General features: G+C 40.6%; 1 protein-coding gene across 5 annotated transcripts in view; it reads right to left on the reverse strand.

Annotated features, from left to right (window-relative positions):
• Window positions 1-18245, reverse strand: part of LOC121637352 (zinc finger protein 609-like) — a 92732-nt gene continuing 74487 nt past the window's right edge. For 4 of the 5 annotated variants that reach the window (XM_041981492.1, XM_041981485.1, XM_041981476.1 and 1 more), the window contains exons 4-8: window positions 10700-10787; window positions 6507-8802; window positions 6052-6400; window positions 5059-5439; window positions 1-3271 (exon numbers count right to left, since the gene is read on the reverse strand). In XM_041981492.1, the coding sequence (XP_041837426.1) occupies window positions 3228-3271; window positions 5059-5439; window positions 6052-6400; window positions 6507-8802; window positions 10700-10787 (3158 nt within the window). In that variant the 3' untranslated portion in view covers window positions 1-3227. The remainder of the gene's footprint in view (window positions 3272-5058; window positions 5440-6051; window positions 6401-6506; window positions 8803-10699; window positions 10788-18245) is intronic. The other variant, XM_041981500.1, reaches the window with a different exon arrangement.

Below are 18245 nucleotides of genomic sequence, written 5' to 3' on the forward strand. Positions count from 1 at the left end.
TCTCATAAAAAGATTTATTTTTTTTTTTCCAGCCCAAATTTACAAAGGCAAGTTACAGAGTATTGTATAAAAAAGAACCATGGTAATGTACACTTTACACAAACTCCTGAAGGGAAAGCAAACAGAGGAAGAGGGAGAAGAGTTCTGAATTTCTCACACAGAAAGAAAAAAATGAAGCCATTGTAAACATCCTTGCAAGCACCAGTACTGGTACTCAGGAGGGAGGGGGGTGGGGTGGGATGGGGGGTGCGGGTGCAGGGGGGAGGAGGTGTGTGTCAGGAGGTGGGTTAGGAAAGGACAAACGAGCAAGTGTTTCTGTGTTTTCACAGAAGAATGTTCGACTAGGCACCAATTGAGACAACTGCTGGCCAATAAATATACTCTTCACCATGAAACAAATACAGTCCTGCAAAATACAAGAGCCAAGCACTTTCCAATATGTTGATAGCAAACATTACTTTTCTGGCTTTTCATACACTTTAGAATAAATGATTTTCACTGGGCTTTGTTTACTACTGAGATAACATTACTACTCTCAGAGAGAGAACAAATGCACTTGTCACAACCATTGTCTGATAAAACTATATGTACTGTATGCAGTCTGCTGGTACTAAAACCCACTGACTTTAATGACAACATCACAGCTGCCTAGATTACCCTTACAGATTAATTACAAGTCACACACCACCACATTCAGCTTATTCGTGTCAGCCATTCTTCTTTAAGATGCACACAAAAGTCAAAATATATACCATCTTGCAAACTTTCATGGGACGAGAAACTGGCAACTTGTTCACTTGGAATGTCCGAGAACCTCAAAATGAAGAGCTGCAGTTTCTTAATCAGGATGAGTGTGTCGGTGAACAACTAACTTCCAGCTTCAGAGGGTGTTTAACTTAAGAGTTTTACTGGTGGTGCAGGGACTCAATGAGAAAAACAAAAACTACAAAGATGGGAACATTTAAAAGTGTTTGTAAAACCAAAAAAAAAAAAAAAAAAATCTAAATTAAATTTAATGACAACATGGTCAATATTCTACTGTCATTACAATGCTTTAGAGGAACATTAAGACTGGTTACAACCCACAAAAGCATGGTTTAACCTTAACACAGTGCCTTTATCCTGAATGAACCTCAACAACACATCCAGCCCAGAGCAGAATGGGCTTTTTTTTTTCTTCTTTTTTCCCCCCACATACCCACAAAGAGAAACCCTCTGAAATCAATGCGAATAGCATATGGGTAGAATTTCACTTACAACCCCTGAGGTATAAGAGAACTGTAATTTAAAGCCAAGACGGGCCTCTGGTAGAACAGGCCATGCTGACAGAGGTTTTTTGTGTCAATTCAAAGTTAACCTGACTGAATTTACAAAGATGGACCACCTGTCTGAGATCCAGAAGGCGGCCTGGAGCGACGTGCTGCTTTTTCAGCTCACTGGGCAACTTTATGGCTTCCTACTTTCAGTCATGTGTGCATAATCGAGGCCCCATTTCACTCGATTTACCACATTCACGTTGCTCTATTTTACACTTTAACTGGCTTGCACTGCCTTTTAATTTAGATTCAGCTGTCGCCATCTGACTGGTTCATATTTGTTTTTGTAATAGCAACAGCTGGGTCATCACATGCACTTACTGCAGATTTAATGGGCCAGTCGGCTGATGTTACTCCACAGGCAACATCAATTTAAAAAAAAAAAAAAAAAAAGGTGTCCACTAATGGGCTGATCCAAAATTAAGTTGCCATTTTAAAGGAAAAAAACATGCTAAAAGTCAGAGGCGACCGTGTGTTATGGTGAAGCCACATGAGCAATCGAAGCACAGAGAGAATCAAAGTACTGCCAATGAACGTTAGCTTAAAATCACACCGATTTATCACGTCGTTTTCACTTCATTTGACTGAGTCGGCAGTTCTGAGACACAGACAGTAATCCAGAGGAGTAAAGCCAGTCTAACTGCACACAGCATGTCGGGATGGATGGAGATGTTAACCAAGCTTGTGATCAAGTAAATCAGAAGAAAAAAATTAAAAAACAAAAGAAAACATTAGAGGCAAGACAAGCAAAACCTACGCACCAAAGGAAAAGGACACAAGACGTCCAGGGACTGCAGCAACAGTAATGATCTGAGCACATAATGGTAAATGCTGTGAAGGCTGAAAGCTATTTAACAGTTTTTCAAACAGTTGCATGCTGGGTAAATATAAACATTTATGCACATAAAGGTAAGATAAAAGTCTATATTACAGCAGAAAAATACATGAGTGAAATTTCACATTGTTTACAGGAAACAATCAAAGTGAAAGAAGCACAATCAGAGTGAAACACCAAAAAACCCCCACATGTGGCAGGATGCAACAATGGCGGTGCCCCATGAACCCATCGCTTGCTGATGTGGCTTCACTGTTTGAGCTTAAAGACAGATGTGACTGGAAAAAACAGGACCAAACCAGCATCAGACACCTTAAAAGATGGACAAGATGATATGGAAAGAAGACTTGTGTATTTACTGAGAAAAAGAAAAACATGAATAGTGTTTATTCTCCATTGAGGTGAGTGCGGTCCCTTCGCAAAACATGACGACATCATCCCTGAAACAAGACGTGAGGGTTCAAAGAAGGTGGGAAGTGATGACGATGGAAGATGAAAAACTTCAGTCTCAGGCTCTTAAGTCTCTGAGAAAGCAGCTGTTGCCATATTCCCTCTACCCACGAAATATAGCCAAACATTTGTCAAGTTAAGGATATACTGTTGTCTCGCGGCATACAGTGAGCCAGTCTTTAGTTTGACTCCTCTTCCCCCATCAGCCACCCGGCTTCTCCACATTCCCTGCCAATTTCTTTCTGCGTGACCCAACAAAAACAAATCAAAAAACAATGCAGTCAGGAAAAAAAAAAAAAAAAAAACGATGAAAGCTGTTCTGGCAGTCCAAGTCTCTTTTTGCATTGTATTTGTTGACAGTGCAAAGACTAGATGATCAGCGGGTCGGTGTTTCCTCTGCATGATGGGGCAGAGAGATGGCTTTGAACCTGGGTTACCATCAGTCCTGTTACAGTCCACGGATGGAGAATTTGGGACATTTTACGAGGGGAAAAAAAACAAAAACAAACAACAACAACAGTCTGCCTTGCCTTGGGGCAGAGGAACTAAAAGATAAAGATAGAAACACCATTCAACTGATGTCTAAAAAGGTAACAACCAGGAGATCTTGTTCACATGTGAGCCAGTCATATGAATCTATGCACGGTTGAGGTGTGACGGTCGGGTTTCCCTGTAAGAAACACAAAGGAAATGCTTATTAACAGATAGCTCAAACAAAGACACTTAATCCTACAAACTACCCCCTTTTTCCTTTAATTATCTGTCAACTTTGGCATTATATTAATCCTGGAACAAAACATCTTACCGTTTACATACGACTTTATTTAAAATTGTCACAATCTATTTTGTATACTGCCAAGCATTTTTACACTTTAGAAAGACTTTTACCTTTTTTAACTATAGATTCAGTTGCTGTTATCAGTTGTAAATGTGTCAAGTAATGGAACACACTGATATCTGAGACAGAGCTCCACTTCACTGTAAGGCCCACAGGTTTGAAACTGGAATAAACTATAAATATGCCTGTACAAGGATTAAACAGTGGCTTAAATGAAAAGCAGACAATGATTCCTTGATCCTCACAACACATGTTTTACCTTTATTCTCTTCTTTTCCTGTCTGTTTACATTCTTAACAAGAACTTTTAAAAGTTAGTTTTGTTTCTTGCTAGAACTGTTGTTTAAAAGCCACCACTCATTTCTGTTTCAGCGTTATTATCCCCTTCACTTTATTTTCCTTTCAGCTAGTTTTTACATGCTGTTGTTGCTGTGTGTGTCCATTTCAGACATTCCTGTCTATTTTTGTTTTTGCTGTGATTCTTTGTTTTATTGTTCCTTAACAGCCCAACCAGAGACAAGATTCACAATCCAGCCACAGCAGGAAGTTTGATAAACATGTAGTACATGGGCTACACCTTTATGGAGCACTGCTTAAATTATCAGCCCTTTAAAATAAACTAAACTAAAATAAAGCTCAACTGAAACTAATGTTTAATACTTGAACTTCATCTTGTTTTTGTAAATCATATTTGCTGAAACTTCTACAGAGGCTGTGGTTTATGAAGCTGTTATAAAGCAATGCGTTATTTAGAGAGGCGTCACTGATAAAGAGATGGACAAAATAATAAAAATACCATCTAGTTTAACATTTCCACAAACCACAACATCCACAATGATCCTAATCACTGGACTTTAAGCATCATAGAAAGCAGAATTTGATTTGAAAACAGATGTATTTCCCAGATTAACTGCTATTTAATTGAGCAGCCACTAGATGTCGTCGCAGGCTGTGGTGGTTTTGTATCTTGGCGGGCTTATTCAATCCCCCTATTATCAACACTGGGATCCACTTGTCCTCAGAGGACCTACTTAGAATTGATGAGCTGAGGGGCTAAAAGCCACATTGCATATTGTGCTAGACTGCAGTATGATTTGAGAGCTTTGTTTAGACATGATGTGGTATCTTCACAGGTTGCTGCCTCCGAGTCTGCAACATAAATGTAATAAAAGAGTACAACAGGGTGCTCTTTGCACTTCCCCTCCAATAAGCCCAGGACAACCACCCAGTTTTATTTTTACAGGACATACATCTGTGCCAGAACTCATAACTCACCGCAAGTCCTATTTTTAGCTAGATGGACAGTGTGTGCTTTGTTTACATTAAACATCTTTTTGCCACCTGCTTTCGTCTGATTTGCAAACACTCAGTATTTTGCATACATCTGCTGCAGAAATAGTGAACCCTTTGGTGAGCTGGGAAATGCCCACAAGTGATAATCCCTAATGTAGTTCTCTGTTTAGAAGATTTACAGGCCATCAGCTGTAATTTACTAGTTGAATTACAGTAAGTTAAGTGTTTTGAGTTGCTTTGCTGTTATATGATCTTTTTTAATTGTTTACTTTGCTAGAGCAGAACATTAAATGAGAGGAAAAATGGGATGACTGACGACTGACTGACCTGTGGCGTAGGACAGGTCATATTGCCCTGAGAGCAGGGGATATCCCAGGTGGTGGTGAGAGGGCATGATGCGCTGGGAGGGCGAGGAGCGCGGTCGGTCCACATCTCTTTCTCTGTCCCTCTCGCGCTCCCTTTCCCGATCTCTGTCTCCAGCAGGTCCTCGTTCCTGCTCCCTTTCCCTGTCGTGGGGTGGTTTGTCACCCACTGTGGGGGACTTGCTCTTGTACTGGCTGGCGTGCTGATGCAGGATATCCAGGGCTTTGGAATCTGTTGCCGTTTTAGTAACAGTAGGGCTAGCGCGAGATTTCTCACTGCCTTCTTCACCTCCAGCTATTTTACTCCCATATGGAGAAAATGGATAACCTCCAGGTATGTAAGAACCTATAGAAGATGAAGAAAATTGACAATTGACTTGTGTGTTTTTTTTTATTTACCACATGAAGACCATATTCCTTGGATAAAATCAGGCCATTCAGAAATGTGTGATTTAACTCAAATTCAGCACCTTCAGCTGATATTTATGACAATACAATTCTACTGATAATAGACAGAGGAGTGTCAGCAATTTTCTCCAGAATAAGTCGTTTTCTACATATAACAGTTCTACCTAGAGTCACTGTTACAAACTTGAATCAAGCTAAATTAGTCTGTGATTGACTTGAATTACCAAAATATCTTTGAAATTATTTACAAACTGTCATACCACCAACAAGCCAAAGTTGTTTTGTTTTGCACTTAAAAGCTATAGAATAAGAATCATTACTAACAAATCTTTCCAGAGTTTTTTCAGACTGCAAATAGCAAAACATGCTATGTTCCTTAAGCTGTACATGCCATAAAACACAGTGCAGGTCAGAAACTTAATAATTTTAACCAAGCATGTGGAGAAACCACGGTAACAGCTAATCACTTCATGGGCCAAAAGAACCCCATCACCTCACCCTGAGAACAAGTTCAAACCTTTTTAAATTATATGTAGACCGAGTGTCATACCTGGGTAATTCTGCATCATGACTGAAGGCATGCCCCTGTATCCAGGGTGGTTGGGGTCATAGCCTTGTCCATAGGGGTAACCATGCATGTAGGGCATGTAGCCTTGGTGCTGTGCTAGTGGTGAAGTGAACTGCATGTGGGGATTAGAACGAGAGTCTTTGCTTATGGCTCTATGGTCCTCTGAAGTGATTCTGGGATCACTCCCATCTTTGCCATCCTCCTTGGGTCCACTTTCCTTTGGCCTGGGTCTTTCTTCTTTTAATTTACGGTCCCGGTCCCGTTCATCTTTTCTTCTAAGCTGTTGTTGCTGATGTTCCTCTTCAGCTTGGAGCTTCTGGCTCTCAGGGTACTGCCAAGGAAAAGAGAAAATTTGCTCAAATCCAAATCTACATACTGAAATAATATTACAGGTAGATATTTGAACACTGTTATTCTGAATACATATAAGTTTTTACCTGTCTGTACCACATAGCCTGCTCCATCCCAGCCTGACCCCTGGACTCCAGTGCTTGCATGGGGTCTTCCTTTCCATGGTGACCCCCTTCAGTCAGTTTCATCTTTAGTCCCTCAGCTTGCTGGGACTTAGAATCCTCCCCCTTTATGCTTCCAATGGACTTGGAGGAAGGTTCAGGGGGCGAGTCCCTGGATTTGCTTGAGGGCTTTCCGAGGTCTGACTGACTTGGGGCTTTGGAGAGGCTTGGAGGCATTGGGCTCTTTTGTTTCCATTCATCCTTCATGGAAACTTCTCTCTCTTTGATTAATACGTCTGACTTTTTTTCAGCGGCACGATGCTGTTCAGCCATTTGTCGCTGCCGCTCCTCGTACTGCTGCCGGTATGCTGCATTGGTGTTCATCAAGTGGTTATGGTAGGCTTGATCAGGGCTGTATGCATAAGGAGGGACATAAGCGTACTGGTTGTAGTACAGGGGCTGCATGTACATGTTCGATCGCTGTTGGATGACTGAGGGTTGCTGTTGCTGCTGACCAGACACGCTGCTATCTGGTTTACGATCTTCATGAACTTCAATCTTCACTTTTTCCTCAACTTGGTCTGGTTCATCATCCCTTTTGATCTTAGCCTGACCCTCAGTTGCTGGTACACCTGGATTTGGCCCACCGGGGCTGGGGTTGACATAACTGGGTGAGTAGTACGTCTCATAACCAGGATAGTACGGGGAATCTTTGTTGGGTGTCTGGTTTGGAAAGAGTGCCTTTTTGACACTTTCCCTGATGGCTTGGTCCTCTGTCCTGACTTTGACACCTTCTAATTTCCCTTCGCCATCCTCACCAGCATCTGAAATGTCTGAATAGGCCGGGCTATTGGTTTTGACTGAAGAGTTATCAGCACCATTCTGGTTCACCACATGAAGTGGTGTGAGAGGTTGTGGCATCCCACTGCCATCTATCCGACTCGCAACACCAATGGATGGACTTGGGGCGTTGTCAGAAAAGCTATAAATCTTGTCAGCCTCAGCCTTGATACTGGCCAAGCGACTCTGAAGAGGATCTGATGAACCATTGAGGAGGCCATCCCCCTTGTTACCTTGATCACAAGGTTCAGAGTATGGAAGCTTTCCTTCCTCTGGTTTCCCTCCTTTTCCTGGAGGCTTAGGGCTGTCAGCATCCTTCCCACCATCTTTTTTCTTTTTGTCTTTCTTCTTCTTGTCTTTGGAGCTACTTGAAGCAGGATCTCCAATGGCTGGGGGTTTAGGCTGTGTGCCTTTCATTTGGGGACTCTTGGGGATTCCTTGTATCATCGGAGTTAGCCCTGGGGAAGAATTTGGGTTCCCAGGGGGAAAAGAATACATCTGTTGGGATGGGGTCGGGCCAGGACCTATGGGACGTGGTGACTTCAAGTTTTTCTGGCCCATTTTATCCGCTTTTGTGCCAGCCTTTTTAGACTTATCTGATCCTCTCTTATCATCTAATCCATCGTTACTGGCCTCATCAGTAAGGCATGGCCCATCCTCACAACCATCCATTGGTGTACCTCCTGCTTCTGGATCTGTCTCTGCAATTTTCTTTTTACTTTGCTTTGAACCAAACTTGCCAGGAGATGGAGAAGGACTTTGGGCATCAAAGTTCCTGCCTTTTGGAGTAACTGAACGTGCTGGAGATAAGCACCCTTTCTGGGAGATGGACGCTCCATTACAGTTTCCCGGTTCCGGGTGGAGCGTCGAGTCTTCTCCATATTCGCTGTCTCCATCTAAGTCCAACTTTATATCGTCATCATTGTGGGCACGGGCTTGGTGGTACTTTAGACCATTGATGTGCTTGTACTTTTTGTTGCAGTTAGGATGTGGACAATCAATAAGAACTGGAGAGGGACAACCACGATCAAGGGGGGGTGGAAGTGGCTCAGTCTTAACCGAAGGGATAGGGAGACCCGTTGGCCCCACGCCTCCACTGTTGGAGTTTGTCCGCATACGTTTGTTGCCTTTGGTGTCCTCTGAGCTGGAATTAGGCTCCATGTCTGACGCTGGTTTGGTCTTGCGTTTTCCAGCTGAGGAGGGACTGGCCTTGATGTCTTCTGTATTGCTGTTTGGTGGAGTACGGCGCTCTGATGGTGTCTGACTGCCCCTACGGCCCTTGCTGTTAGACGCAGCACGTGTTTTGTTGTTGGTGGTGCCCTTGTTGTCGGATGAGTTGCTGTTCTCGTTGATGGGGGTGTTGCTGTTCGGTCTCATTCGCTTACCGCGACCACGGCCATTTCTCATTTCCAGATCACTTGTGGGTGATTCACAAAACCTGCAGTAGTATTGAAAATACATGTACTAGTTAGTTGAGTAACTGTACAAATGGTAAATTTCAGTCAACTCTGTGGCTGTGCTAAGGTTCTAAATTATACTTACACTTTAGATTTTGATTAATCAAGTTAAACTATTTGTGGAAACGGAATAATAATAATCCACTAAATGCCACATTAGACTCTCTATTATTATTTTTAAGAGTTACTGTAAATATAACTGACTTTTTTTACTGTGATCAATAAACATAAAAAAACAAACAGTAAGTCTAATCAATGTCTCTTGGATATTAGATGTTTTTGGATGACTGAGACAAGTGTACAGTCAAGATGAGCCATGGGGTTATGCTACCCATGCTGCCTTCATTGTTTATTTTTAGGCAAGCACAAATAACTAAAACTTAACTATCAAGCAATTCAAAGCAATTTTTGATAGCTGCATTGTTCTATAGGCATTTTAGCCATGCTTTTAAAAAATTTTTGCAATTCGTACATACTATTTAGGGCTACTTCTGGCACTGCCCTTTCTGAAATCTGAGACATGTCTATATTTTTTAAAAAAAAACTTATATGCGGGGGATTTACCGAGATCCCATTATTCCATGTTTTCTCCAGGGAATTCAGAAACTAAATAACAGCAAGCCAGTAAAACTGGCAGGTTTTGGCATTTTGATTTTCAACAGAGTTACTAACAACAGCAATTATATCAGATCCTGTCATTATGTAAAAAGTCTGATGTTTTATACGAGTAAGCTTGTTGAACAAAACAACAGGAATTCTTACGTGGAAGTCATATAAGCATTATTTTAAATGACAGCCATGAACATTCCTTTCTACTTTCTAATCAAAACATGTAGTTACTCAGATACTTAGAATATCAGTCTGGCTTTATCTCTCCACAACAGTAGTGTAATTATCTGTATACACCGCAGTGAAGGTTAGCAGTCTGTGACAAAATCAGACGCAGGGTTTGTATGAGTCACAGCTTCCTCTGCAAGTCTCTCCAAACAATTTCAACCCCAGTACGTGATGTAAATACATCTGTAGTCTAACAGTGGTACAGGAATTTAGACCTATTACAAGCCCAAGTTCATATTCAGTCTGTTGAAAAATTTCTGAATTATTCATGGTGTGTCCATAATGTAGTCATGCTGCAAACTTAAGACAATCTTGGAGCAAATTCAAACCTTGTATACTGGCATCACAGTGATACATTAGTGCAATACGGTGTCTCCTTGTTTTCCTTTAGCAGTGCTTAAGTCTTCATTCCCACCCCCCATTGCAATTAACCACATAACTCATATACAGACTTATATTTATATTCATATATATAGTGCAAACATTACAAATCAAAGCAAGTGCTTGACAATGTATTTTACTGATTCTGTGTACTTTGCATACATAAACAAAAACACTTAATGTTTTCACCATGAGACTGATCTTAGAAATGGCTGCCTTTGTGAAGGAAAATGTTATCCAGTGTTGAAGAAAAAAGCTCTTAGTCCAATAATTGGATTCTGCAATCTGGCCTGTTAGAGTAGCTTTCTATTTCCACTGCTGCCTCCTGGGACATCAGCTGCTTGCCAATGAATCCTGTTTCTCCAGGCTCAACATAAAGACTAACATGCACTCAGTGGTCCTGTGGCACACTAGCAAGTCAGCGCATTAGGAAGTGTATGCTTGAGCTGATGCTGCTACAGCAGATTCATATCACACAGAATATGAAAAGGTCAAGAGTGCGTGTATCAAGACTTTGGATGCAGGGCATGCATCAGTGATTTTTGGTTATTGTAAACTCTTTTACCTTGACATTTACAGCTTCCATGCATGGCGGTAAATTTAATATCATGCTAAACCTGTCTTCTCCATTTGAAATGGACAGAGCAGGGTGATGATTCTTACCTGGGGGGAGCCCAGTCATGCCGTGTACAGTCCAACAGGGTGCCCACATAGGTCTTGTTTCTCCAGGTAACATTGACCACCAGCATGCCTGAGGGAGAAGGAGTTGCTGAGTCAAATATTTATTTTGGATATGTTCCAATGAAAATGACACTGAAAAACAGATTCTTTACATAAAAAAAACAAAACAAAACAAAAAAAACATTTTACATTGAATACATGTGCTACTGTCAGCATACGGTGAAAAAACATGCACTGAGGCTGCTGCATCAGTAAAGTAATCTTTGCCAAAGGGTTTTCTATGAAAAACAGTTATACAAGCCAAAGATGCTTTTTTAATCTTCTTCACACAGTAAAGCCGTAGGGGCAAAGCTGACTGATGCCTCCTAAATGACTTGGAACACACTCAGCTGCAGTCAGTATTGTAAAACCTGTATGAGACACTGGCAAAAGGAGAATGCACACACAGGTTACCGAGGAATGACTGGAGAGCCTTTCCATTTAAATAAGTCATCTCACAGCACAAAACATTTTCCTGAAGGAGAACTACTTGGTAAAAATATTTCTCTGCAACCTTCTATCTCACTTAGCAGCCCAGAAATTTACTACCTTGGGGGAGGGGTGTACGGATTGACTACTACAGCTTCTAAAAAATAAGCAACAAGCTCCAGGGTTCGACCAATTCGACATGAATGGTTCAGTTTGACAGACTGTAAATGAGTGTGCAAGAAAAGCCTCTTGACTTCACTGGTATTGCTGCAATCTGTCACATTTAGAAGCTTCTGTGTTGCTACTTGGCCAGTGTGAATTTCGTAGGGCTTGGTGTGAGCTACACAATCTGTCCCGTGTGATACCTGAACTCACATTTAAAATCTAAAATTGTTATGGAGAATCACTTCATGGTTTATGTATTTTTCTCAATTTGGTAACAGCCGGAAGGTTGATATAAATTATGTAGATACATATAGAATTAATTAACTAAAATCCTCCACTTCAAACATTTAACTGCAAGAAATCCTGTATGTTTTATGTGAATGCAAAACTAGCATTGTGGGGAAAAAATGGCTGCTGCAAAATGAACTGCACATTTGAGACTTGTGAATGATAGTTTGTAGATTTGCACTCACATCATCAACCAAACACCTTCAGAGGTTTAGCAGCAAGGACTGTGTACAAAAACATTGTGAATTTATTGCCCACACCACCCCCCTCACTCCCCTGGTGGTGACCTCAGCTTGCCACTTCAGCACTGCAGAGAAACTGTAGGCTGCAGTGAGCTAACTTATCTAATGGCACAGGAATGCTGGCTGGCAGCTTCTATCCTCTCGAGCATTTTATTAGCTTAGGAAACCTCTCTAGTTCACCCCATTTTCCTTCTCTCCTTCACCCTCACCTTCATTTCCGCTTTTCAATGGCATAGCCATCCCTGGCTCGCAATCTTTTTTTCACCACACACACACACACACACGTCACAGTTTAGCCCTCATTTTTCAATTGCTGCCTCTGGCAAAAAAACAGGGAGCATAAAAGGCATTTATATATGTTTACAGGAACCTGCTGACACTTTGCTGAATGTCTCTTCCTTCAACCTATGGCCACATAACATTGAGTGCTTGGTCAATGCTAGATTCAACTACAAATGTCACTTGTGTGTATGCAAGGTAGTGGAGAGGTCCTCCAGTTCGGATTTCTGTCACATTAAAAGAACCCAGACCTTTTCTAAAACGCCTTCAACAGCCCGCCCCCTAAGCTCTCCAAACACTCCAACACAAAATGGCTCTGGCAGCTGGTCAAGACAGGATGTAAATCAAGACAGGGCAAATGAATGGCTAGCCTTTCATGATATGCAGGATACAGCCTTCCCTGTGCTCTCTAAAAGGAATTAGAAATCATACCATAAATTGTTAGGTTTGTAATGATTTTAAATTAGACCATTTTTTTATGTAGCTGGGGTAATAGAGTGGCAGGAAAAGGATTTAAACCTTATTTGGATTTACCTGCAGTTGAATGGATAAATTTATCCCACAAGTTTTTGTCAAGGCTAGTCTTGGACTAGGTAGAACTTGATTTCTGACACTAGTCACAGCATCTGGTTTTAAAGGGTTAGGCAAGATCAAGAATGATGAGAACCTGATAAACCGTCACCATTGTGACTCACTTATTAAAGACATTCCCTGTCTTGTTCAGAGGAAATTCCATGCTGTATTGGTGCACGTGTTCAGGATCACTGCTCTAGTGGAAGACAACTCCTCTCCACAATCTGACATTGCGTGTGCTTTGTGTTGGGTTTTCCAGAGGACTTTCCCTTTACTTCCCTCAACTATAACTCACTGTCTGCAAGTGAAAAGCAGCCGACAGTGTCGGGTTTCACAGTCAGCTTTATGAAAACAAAGAGGATGATTGCTGATGAAGATGTGTGGTGATCAATCTTGTTGACCATTTCCACTCTGCAGTGGTTGCTGAATGATTGGAAATCTACAAGCATGTAAATAGGGCAAAATACACAGGAAATCCACCTTCGCTGACAAATGCACAGCAGACTATGTGCTTGCCTTCATACATCTTTTTTCCCCCTGAGTGGCTTCTGGCCATCTTCCCATGCTAAAGGAACTCTGTAATCCTTGGCTTCTGAGTCACCTCAAATCTCCGCCTCCAGCTCTCTCTCAATGATAATAACATAGTCTCTTTAAAATGATGTGGGACACCTCAAGGACATTTGGATGCTTCTCAGCTCACATAAACTTCACGTTCAATTAGGCTGATTTAAAAAAAAAAAAAAAAAAAAATAGTGAGAAAAATGTATGCTTTTTAAAGCCTCAGTATGTTTATAGAGTGTAGTTTACACAAAGTAAACATGACTGGATGGGACATTATATCATTTCATAGCCACATCTTGAGCACTAATGAAGAGTTTGCAGTAAAGCAGTCAGTTAGAAATCATGCAATACTTTAAGATAATGGAACATGTTCAGTAAAATCTATTACATTTATGTCACACAATGAGAAGATGGAGTTATATTGGCAATATAAAAAATTTCAAGTGATAGTCAAACTACTGCATATTAAAAACCCTTTGGATTTGTTTTATATGCTTCTAGCTACCATCACACAGGTGGAACTATAAAGTCTGTCTAAATAGAAAAAGCCCCACAAACAAAGAACAATATTCATCAGACAGAAAATTACACCAAAATAAATACCTGTGCAGCACAGAAACTAACATTTCTTACTGTTTTTCTTTATTGCAATGGAACCCTTAAGATGAAAACCTTGTGTTTGAGTGTTACTTGAATGGGTACTAGGGCTGGGTGATAGGGCAAATATTGACCAGTTTTTTTGCTGGTTAACAGCCAACTTAAAGGGGCCATTTCGTGGACTGTTGTGCTTATCACCAAAATCTACAGGAATTGCAGTCTGCTTCTGAAATCATTTGATCGCCCAGCCATAAAAGGGACAAGTAGGATTTGTGTCAAAGATGACAAAAACCTCTTTCAGTCCGAACAAAAAAACCATTAACAGTCACAAACATCTTTTTTTTTTTCCTTTAATGTGATTGGTGCAAACAGCCTTCAGTCCTTTGTCAGATGACCGTGCAGTAGTTGTTAGTGTTAATCAGAACATTCACACAAGAATGTTAAATAAAAAGACCGAAGATATATACAGCACATACTGTTACAGATTGCTAGGAAAATCAGAACTGAACTGGAGGAAACCTTCACTGTCACAAGCCTAGTGGATTATAATGGAACATGTAAACCAGTCATGTTGTATTTGAATTCCCTTTTTGGTTGACTGTAACAAAATGCTGATATGTTTGATACTGTGTGCAAAAAATGTGTATATATATATATATATATATATATATATATATATATATATATATATATATATATATATATATATATATATATATATATAAACTCACCCACTACAACCACCAACTTACTATTGGAAGGGAATCAATCTTTCTGCATTAGTGGGTTTCCCCTCTTTTTTCTTTTTCCTCCATGAACACAGATATAAGTGATAACTGGCACATGAAAGGGTAAATAAGTCCTTCAACTTGTAGAGTTATGTTTTGAATAAAAAAAATTAAAAAAATCTAAATGGGTACATTCGCTAGGACATGTCTTTCTCATTTCCAGTTATTTGCCAGTAGTAGCAGCATGTATTTGTAATCAGAAAGTATTATTATTGATAACATCAAAGGATTGTATTGAACCGGACCAAAGTTTCTGATAAGAAAATTTTTCAAGATAATAGATTAGTTTTTGATTATTGACCAAACTGTGGAAATTAACCCTGTAATGATGTGTGAAAATGAATAACTGATCTCATCTCAAAAGCTAGATGTTAGAGACTGTTAGTGGTTTTTGGCCAGTGTAAAAAGGGCTTTCATGTACCCTTTCTCACAACAACTGAAGACATAAAACAGATGTAAGTGGATTTGTATCCAGTGTAAAAGGAGCTCAAGATAACTTTCCATGTATAATGATTTGTTTACACACAGGAAGTTACATATGAGCGTCTGTGTCGGTCATGGTTCCTCTCTACACTCGATGGATTTATGTCAGGGAAGCAAACAGACTTAAGTTCAAAGATCAAAAAATAAAACTTGTTCTGAAGAGCAGCAGTTCACTTGGGATTTGTTTGCTAGGGGAGGGTTGCAGTGGGGTGAAAGTAATGGGTCAGAGTGATTTGAAGCAAACCTGGTTCTGTGGACTCTGCCCTCCCCCTCTCTCCTTTTGTTAGCCTTAATAAGGTCACTCAGGATGGTTGAGTGAAGCTCACATCCATGAGAGGAAGTGGCCTGTAATTTTAACACTCGTTTCCTTTAGTTTCTGTTGACCAACAAATGGCAGTCCTACTTAAGACTCAGAACTCCCTTACACATTTCTATGAGATTATATTTAAAAGAGGACAATGAAAGGGGAAAAATGAAGTCAGGAGTAGCATATCTGCTGCATGGGTGACTGCCATGTCCTGCCCTAAGCCTCCCCTCCTCCCCACTTAACACATTTCATCAGGTTGCAGAGAGACCAAAATATCAGGTCCTCTGCTGCTGGTGAAATCCACGAGGGCTATGAGTTCACTGGCTGACCTCTGCTCTGCTCCAACTCAACAGGAATCCTAAGGGGTTAATGGCATTTTCACTGACTGACCTTGTCAAAATGCCTCTGTTATCTTTGAAAAAGGGAGTTCACTTCTCTGTAATAATTGGTTGTGACACTTTGTTACTTGCAAAACATCACATTAAAGGTTTTTATTTGTCTTTAAAAGTGAGAAAAATTTCTGATTTATAGAAGGCAAGTCAGAAAAAAAATGACCAGCTGTGAACAATTACCAGCTCTTGCAGTTATCACCTTTCATACACTGACAGATACTAATGTAATTATTGACAGACCTTCTATGTATGCTGCTAAAAACAGCTTTTTTTCCCCTCTATTCCCAGTTTTATGTGCTATAAAAGCAATACTCATCAAGGCTGCATGCAGACAAGAAAGTGAGAACAATGAGGAAAAAATGGTGTCGGTATTCATTACAGAAGATAAAAGATAGCTGAGTGCTGCCGTGAGCAATAACTGTAACCTTGACAAATGAAGTGTTTGAGCACTCAAGGGTTGAGCATGTTTCCATTTTAACTGTTATTCTGAACTTGTGGTACATAAAACGAAGTTGAGCTTGTCCAGCTATGTTAGTGTGAAAATACAAAGTCCTCAGACTGACCTTTATTTTAAATGTTGGGCAGACAGCAATTTAGCAAACTGCATGAGTCACAGCAGCACTGGATGTGGAGGTTATACAAAGTGAAGTAGTACTGGCAGCATTTTTAAAAACCCCAAGGGATGCAGTGCTCCAGTTTGAAAACTCATGTGTTGAGTTGTGCTTGGTCTCATGTGATTATACTACCTGGACAAACGAGGGGCCACAAAACTTCTTATATAATAGTATAGTGCATATTTTATTGTACGAAATTCCTCCATTAGCAAATGGTTTTGACGAATTCAAATCCTACTCATTACTATAATTGATATTGTTTCTAAATGTTTGGCTTCCAGCAGAGAATACAAGCTGTCAGCTAAGGCTGCACAATATATAGAAAATTTACCTCCATCGCGATATTTGCCTTTGTGATTTACATATTGCAACAAGTGCCTAAACCGCGATAAATAGTAGTCCCTATTTGCATATTTTAAGGACGTGACGTAGTTCCAAACATTGCTGAGCATTCATGCTCTGTGCGCATCAATGGCAAATCAAATGGACTGTTACTGTCCCGGATACTTGCTACATGTAGATGCCAACAGCTGCGACACTAGAGCACATGGAGTGAGCATTTTGATGGTGGAAGGTAACGACGTGCACACGGGGGCTTGCGACGCAACACAAAAAAAATTGAAAAATGTTCAATTTTTGTGAGTCGCAACTAAATAATCCACCAGCTCCCAGAGTCACAGAGAGACAAACGTTATAAACAAACAGAACTTTTTTCTCAATTAACACAGTGAACAATCCGGGATTTAAGAAACTCATCAACACTTTGGACAAACGGTATCACTGCCATCTCAACACCATGTTAGTGGACTGTCTCTTTCTTCCCTGTAAGATGAGTGTAGTGAGGGTGTTGTGAAAGACGTGGTGACAGTCCGATGTTTCGCCACCGCTACGGACCTGTGGTAAAGCCGCACCAGAGCCGTAAATAAATGTCGCGCTACATTTTATTGACGCAGATTTCAACGTGAAAACAAAATGTCTCCAGACTATTTTTTTCCAGATCACACCAGGCGGAACATAGCTGCTGGTCTGAGACAAACAAAAGCTATGGGGACCTGGTGGAAAGAAACTAGTCGACATTACCACAGTAAACACTTCAAAAGTATCTCCACTAATGCTAATTTATTTGGCTCGAATGGTGTAAAATATTTCTTCTGCAGCTGACTTTAGAAAATATCTGATCCCATACAGAAAGGGCTTTACCATTTAACAGTAATGACTTTACCCTTTTTATTACCGATATCTAAAACATGGAGGAGGCTGTTGGCTGTGTGCTCTTGCTAGCTTTAATATCAACTTTGCCTTTGTTAGCTTTGTCAAATTGTGAATGTTGACCAAGGCAATGGATTAAATGTGATGTACTACATGTTTTGGGGCTGGTTCGTTGTGGATTTTTGTTTTTTCCTTAGATATGAGATTTGTGTCTAATTAGCCGTGTTTACATGTGAAAATTTCTTAAATAGGGTTACAAATACAAATACCTGCCTGTAGGCTCAGTTAAACCTCTGCAGATGATTCAGAATGCGGCAGCACGTCTGGTCTTCAACCAGCCCAAAAGAGCTCATGTCACTCCACTGCTAATCGCTCTTCACTGGCTTCCAGTTGCAGTGTGCATCAAATTTAAAGCTCTGCTTCTGGCTTACAAAACAATAACCCAAACGGCTCCTGTCTACCTCCACTCCTTAATCCAGAGCTACACTCCCTCCCAACAGTTACACTCTGCCAGTGAAAGATGTGGCGCGAAATCAGGGGCCGTCCCCACGGAGCTGAATTG

Source organism: Melanotaenia boesemani, chromosome 1 (assembly GCF_017639745.1).
Source record: "Melanotaenia boesemani isolate fMelBoe1 chromosome 1, fMelBoe1.pri, whole genome shotgun sequence".
NCBI lineage: Eukaryota > Metazoa > Chordata > Actinopteri > Atheriniformes > Melanotaeniidae > Melanotaenia > Melanotaenia boesemani.